Source organism: Limulus polyphemus, unplaced genomic scaffold (assembly GCF_000517525.1).
Source record: "Limulus polyphemus unplaced genomic scaffold, Limulus_polyphemus-2.1.2 Scaffold249, whole genome shotgun sequence".
Classification (NCBI taxonomy): domain Eukaryota; kingdom Metazoa; phylum Arthropoda; class Merostomata; order Xiphosura; family Limulidae; genus Limulus; species Limulus polyphemus.
In genome coordinates this window covers 781,454-788,323 of record NW_013665859.1, presented here as the reverse complement: position 1 = coordinate 788,323, position 6,870 = coordinate 781,454, and the positions used below count along the sequence as shown (strand labels likewise).

The following is a 6,870-nucleotide window of genomic DNA, read 5'->3' as shown; positions in this document are numbered from 1 at the left end:
ACTTGTAGCAGGTCATCAAGTAGTACCTATAACAGTGGCCAATTTCTCTAAATGTGAGCAGACACTTAAGGAAGGGGGCATTGTTGGATGTATGACAGGAGGTTGAGCCAGTCAATGTAAAAGCAAAAAATAGAACCATAAAGAAAGGACATACACTCCCAGAACATTTAACTGACCTCTATAAGAAAAGCATAGTCCATTTGTCATCATCACAGGCTCTTCAGGTTAGGGAACTTTTGGCAAATTTTGCAGACGTCTTTCGAAAGGAGATCATGACCTCGGCTGCACAGACCTTGTGGAACACAGAATAAACACAGGCAATCACCGTCCAATAAAGATCCCTCCAAAAAGAATAGCTCTGGCAAAGCGATAAGAGTTGGAGAAGGTCATGGATGGCCTAATTAAGGAAGGGATAGTCGAGAAATCAGATAGTCCCTGGTCAACTCCCATTTGTGTTAGTGCAGAAGAAGGATGGGACCCAACGTTGCTGTGTGGAGATAATCGCAGGCAGACAGAGACGGACAATTGAGTCAAGCGCGGTACTGACCGTAAGTAAAGTGCGTGAATCATTTTTAATTATAGCGTGAATTTAAGTTAAAGTGACTGTGGAAATTAAGTGTATTGCAAAGTTGTATTCAGAAAGAATAAACTAGTTTTATTTAAGAAAGGACTTATAACGCTGAAGTTTCTGGGAAAGAATTTCTACGGAAAATTAACAAACGAACAGAGACGTAACAATATATTATTACAGGAAGGCTAGGCCTTATACATAATTAAGGTGAGCAATTTTTTACCATATATATATATATATCATATCATATTATATTATATATATCATATGCTGTTAAGTTATTAAAACAAATAATTATTTTACCTGAGGATGAGAAGAGTATCCGCAACTGACGCTGTGGACGAAATCACTTTCGCGACACAAAGAATGACGATATAAGGGACAAACATACCACAATTAAATGGACAATAAGATCTGGTGGTAAAGGAAACGACCAGTTCTTTCTTGTGATCATGTACGCATGAACAGTTGGTGTAAATCTAAATAGATGCAAAAGCATGAGATATTTTATATTTGTTTTATCCATTCCACTCATAAATACATACGTTAATCAACGATTGTGTCTTATTAAAGACATTCACTTCATTATCACGAGGGTTACTTTATAAAAAAAAAAAACAACTTCGAAGAGCGATCTACTCCAAGTTTTGAAGCAAGAGTGGGCGAAAATCCCACAATCTAAAATTGACGAGATGATTCTCACGATGCCCCAAAGGATCAACGAACTCCACGAAGCGAAAGGAAGATCTATTAGATATTAATTAAATTACAAATATATCAATTCATGTGAATATGACTGAAATTCTTCATTTTTTCTGAAAAGGTAGTGTCTATTTACTTGTGACCACGCTGTGTACAGTGACCTCTATCATATTTATGCTTATACAAACTAACGCGATTAATAACCATCCTAGAACGAGAAAGCTGCATGATACTAAAATGTAAAGTTAACAGTGTCATAGTTCTTGTAGATAACCTTTCTGCAAGACAGTGAAAATATGTGCTTCAGTAATACAAAATTACCGAAACCTAAACTAAACTGTATTCAAATTGTACGAATGTTTTAGTACTGAATTCATACAACTCAGGTTGCAATGATCAATATAACTGTTTATAAGTTCTCAAATAATCTAGTTCAAACGAAAGTAGAAGCTCACTGGACGTTTCCACAGTTTATGGTAACCCTTAATCATTTTCCTTTAGATTTACCAAAAGCACTACTGAGGCTGTTTAAAAATCCTATACTTGTGTGCCATAGCCTGGCTGCTAATATGATCATGATTGGGATATTAGGATACATGATAACACTGCCTCGTTACCTGGAAAACCAATTCCGGAAATCTGCTTCCTCAGCCAGTTTCTACACAGGTATGTAAAACTTTATTTAATTACCAGTCCTGAGCCTGTTTATACACAGATATGTAAAAACCCCATTTAATTACCTATCCTCAGCCTGTTTACACAGGTATGAAAAACTTTATGTAATTACCAGTCCTGAGCCTGTTTCTACACAGGTATGTAAAAACTCCATTTAATTACCTGTCCTGAGCCTGTTTATACACAGGTATGTAAAAACTCCATTTAATTACTTGTCCTGAGCCTGTTTATACACAGGTATGTAAAAACTCCATTTAATTACCTGTCCTCAGCCTGTTTCTACACAGGTATGTAAAACTCCATTTAATTACCTGTCCTCAGCCTGTTTATACACAGGTATGGAAAACTATTTAATTACCTGTCCTGAGCCAGCTGGTACACGGGTATGTAGAGATCCCATTTTGTTCTTGTTCTCAGCCAGTTTCTACAAAAGTTTATACAGATCCCACTTAGTTCCTGTCCACAGCCAGTTTCTACAAAGTTATGTACAGATCTCGTTCAGTTCTTGTCCTTAGCCAGGCTTTACACAGGAAAGTATCTCGTTTACTCCCTGGCCTCACCTACTTTCTACACAGTTATGTAAAGATCCCGTTTACATCCTGTCCTCAGCCTGTTTCTACACAGGTACGTGCAGATCCAGTTTAGTTCCTGCCCTCAGTCCGTTTCTACACAGGTATGTACAGATCTGGTTTATTAAACAGTGATATTAAAATACTGATATTAAAAAGTGATACTAAATACAGTTACTAAATAACAAATTACAGATAAATTAAACAATGATATTAAACAGTGATATTAAATACAGTTATATTAATAACACTGGTAGTAATTACAGATATATTAAACAATGATATTAAACAGTGATATTAAATACAGTTATATTAATAACACAGATAGTAAGTTCATAATCAACCAGTAAATAAAAAAGGTTAACACGTGACTGCCACTAAGACCTTGGAAAAGAGCATGCTGCAGCTACTTAGATGAAAGGATTTTATTAAACAGATAGTTCTGTGAATTTATGGTGATATATTCTGACCTTCTTTTTCTTTATTTTTTTTTCGTTTTAAGAATTCCATTCGGATTTTAAAAAAATGCTCATTTTTAAAATATTTTTTTGTTTTAAAATTTCATTAACACAAGTCAGTCCTTTTAATTTTAATGGATTCCAGTTATATAAAATCCGATGTTTGTTTTATTTCCAAAATCCAATTAAAATGATAAGATTTGTTGTTTTTTCTAGCAATTTTACTAAATTGGTAAACATATAAGTGGGTTTTTCTATCTCAGAAAGCAGTCAGGTGATATTTGTTACTGTATTTATAGGCACCCTCACTATGTTTACTATGGTTGTGGGTAACGCTGGTGGAGGTGCTGTAATAAAGAAAGTGAAACCTCGTCCTCGTTATCTTACTGGCTATCTTGTAGCTGTTAGAATCATTACTTTGGGTGGACTGCTGGCTTCCATGTTCTTGGGGTGCTCATCCATCTATATGCCAGGAACTACGGTTGAAAGTAACCGGTAAGACAAAACAAAAGAGTATGTAGATAGTAACAAATCGACGAGTTTTGAAATATACGGATGAAAATGTCTGTTTCTTGTTTCAGTCTTAACTTGGTCAACCAGTGTAATCAAAACTGTAACTGTACTACGGAAGTATTTGAACCCCTATGCGGGCCCGATGGTCGCGCCATCTATTTTTCACCATGTCACGCCGGATGCACTGGTAGCGAGGATTTACGAGAGACTAATTCGGTTAGTTTTACTGCTGTTACTTTTCTTTCAGTCAACTACCTGTTTGGGTTTAATATTTGTAAGATTGACGAAATAATGCCTGTGTGTTTATTATAATAAATAAAACGGCCCCCTGGTTTTGCTTATAGATAACATTTTCTAAACTTACTGACACAATCTTGTTCTTTAATTTTTACAGACTAATCACAACTTGTTTTCGTTGAATCTGAGGATGAAATATCATTTTAAAAAATTCAAATATTTATTTACTTTAACGATGGAGAAGATTTTGTTTATTTTATTTTATTTCGTGTTTCAGTTTGAGATATTTAACACAATGTAACTGTTTCTCCACAAAAAACATTTTTCCTATCGAAAATCTTCAATCACTGGGCTGACTTTGACCTTTGACCTATCAGCTACCAGCTCAGATATTTAGTTTTGTTTATCTTCCTAACCCAGTTTATCGCTAGTATTTTCAAGGATTTTGTTTTCCCTAAGTTTTGTATCTGAAGCAGTTAAAAAAACCTGATGCAAAAAAAATTACACATCACGTACATTGAGGATCAAGTTTCTTCTCTGTTGAACTTTCGGACTATCCTTTTTTTCAACACCATTGGTTTGGTAGAACACGCTATGATTTACTTTACTCTCACGCATTTAAAACAAAAATTACTGAAATTTTGTCCACCGGTAAACAGCGGTAAATCTACAGACTTACAACGCTAAAATCTGGGGTTCGATTCCCTGCGTTGGACTCAGCAGGTAGCCCAATGTGGCTTTCTCTAAAACAAATAACAGACTAAGATGTTAGTTTATAATAAGGTTTTCTATTTGAGAATTTTATATTAAATAATGAAAAGTTTGTTTATTGTTAAGCACAAAGCTACACATTTCATATGAAGTAGCTGTATTAGATGTTAATTCTTCTGGAATGTTAATGTAAAGGACGTGTCAATTATTCCCCAGATTTAAATTTGACTGAAAACAAGTACGCAATATGTTGCCAAGGCAACTAAGGTACTAAGGTTAGTGAGGAAATGTTTATAATATGCTTAACCTTTTTAACTAAAAGGTCTGGTGCTAGGGTGCTCCACTCGCAATCTGTAGGTCACGGGATCATTATCCGATAATTAGCATGCCCTCCCCCTTTCATCTGTGGAGGCGTTATAATATAACGATCAATCACACTATTCGTTGATAAAGAGTAGTCCAAGAGTTGAATGTGGGTTCTGCCTTCGTTGTGGTCGGCAGTTCAAAATTAAGGACGGTGGTAGACGTTGCCGCAAACAAATAAACAATTCTAATAAGAAACAAACCAGTTTACAATTTTTTCTAAATTATTGCTTTCTTTATTGAAATTATTGTATAAATTGGCAGAAATTTTGAAAAACGAGAAAGTTTATGACCAGGGTTCCTGTAAAAATGAAATAAGCTAACAGATCGGTAGTTTTTGTGATACAGATGTTGAGTGCATTATTTAAAACTATCTTGAATACGCAAACCATTAAGTCACATGTAGATAGTGTATTGTCACCAAAAAGTGAACTGCTTTGGGGAAAATCCTTAACAATCTTTTCTGATGCAAAATATTCATACGTTTAGATCATAAACGTGTGTTCATATCGGTAATTTAGAATTTCGAAGTTGGGGATATCCTTTGTATTTTATGGCATTGGAAAGTAGAGGAATGTGGATCAATTTGGGGTGGACGGACTATCCACCAAGAGACCTGCAACAAGCCGTGACTAGCAGCTTCTATGTATTCCTTTGTGATTGGACTGTTGATAGAAGCTTTGGAAAGCTGTCGTTCTCGAACATTAGATGGATTGTGGGAAGCCAGCATGGAGGAGAGACGTGCTTTGAAAATGTCTTCTCCATATGATTGTCTAATAAGAAGACAATTATGATGTAACACCACGCAAACAACAATCTGCTTACTTGAAAACTGCTTAGGGCTAGTAATGAAATATTTGTTAAAAGTTATTACCAATCTGAATATGATGTAACACCACACAAACTATCAATCTACTTACTAGAAACTGTATAGAGCTGGTAAAGAAAGATTTGTTAAAACTCTTACCAGTTTTATTGTGATGTAATACCACACAAATTACTAATCTCTAAATCACGGTTTGCCAGCTTGTGCGTTATGTTATTTGTGAAATAATAAATTTATATCAGTATAAATAGTCAAATTAGATTTATGAAGAAAATTTTATGTGTTTCAGGAATTTTTAAGTTTAGTTTAGAAAGTCTGTATTTGTTTAGTCGTGGCCTAATATTGGTCTTAAGGAAAACAAACATCAATTAATGATAAAATTTACTAAATATACATATATATTAAATAATTTAACATAGATTAAAATATATTATAATATTAACATGTATTTGTGTTGTTGTTGTTTCTTGACTTGCCGGTCGAGTATGGCCCAGAGGTTTTCGATGGGGTTCATGTCAGGAGATTGGCTCGGCCAGGGCAACTTCTGGATACCATTTTCTTCCTGCCACTTTTGGATGTTTCTAGCAGTGTGACACGGTGCTCCATCTTCCTGAAACAACGTTATGTTCTTGTCCACGAAACCCGAGGAATAAAGTGGCAAGAGTCCTTCCTCCAATATTTCGACGTATTTCGCAAAATTTATGTTGCCAACGCACTCCACTAAGCTCGATCTCCCACCAACCCAAACAGCTCCCCAAACCAACACGCTGAAACTACCGTGCTTCACAGATGGCTGCAATCTGTTGAGCCAAAACTCTTGATGAGGCATTCTCCAGCTCCATATCCTTCCACTGTCCGAAAATTGAGCGAATCTTGATTCGTCTGAGAACAATACGGTCTTCCAAAAGTCCAGAGGCCTGGTCATCATATCACTTGCCCACTTCTTTCGTCTGACTATGTTGGCAGGTCTTAATAAGGGCTTCCGTCTAGCTGCTCTGCAACGATAACCCAATCTGTTGAGAATCCGTTGAACAGATTTCGGGCTCATCTCACCAACTTTGGCCACTTCTGCAGTCGTTAATCTGGGATCCATTTCGATGCTCCTCTTGACAGCCCTTTTTGTCCTCTTCGATGGACCAGGACGACCCGGACGCTGCTCAGTTGTTTCCTGAACTGCACGATGATTCTGTTAGACGTCGAAAGCGGGATTCCCAAATTCTACGAAATTTGCCGCTGACTTATTCC

The 6,870-nt window shown here is 36.1% G+C and overlaps 1 protein-coding gene across 1 annotated transcript in view; it reads left to right on the top strand.

The window, feature by feature from the left end:
* LOC106478780 (solute carrier organic anion transporter family member 4C1-like) overlaps nucleotides 1–6,870 on the top strand; it is a 34,742-nt gene that overhangs the window by 22,075 nt on the left and 5,797 nt on the right. Inside the window, exons 4-6 of the mRNA XM_022382444.1 lie at nucleotides 1,775–1,939; nucleotides 3,275–3,470; nucleotides 3,557–3,704. Coding sequence (XP_022238152.1) covers nucleotides 1,775–1,939; nucleotides 3,275–3,470; nucleotides 3,557–3,704 — 509 coding nt within the window. The remainder of the gene's footprint in view (nucleotides 1–1,774; nucleotides 1,940–3,274; nucleotides 3,471–3,556; nucleotides 3,705–6,870) is intronic.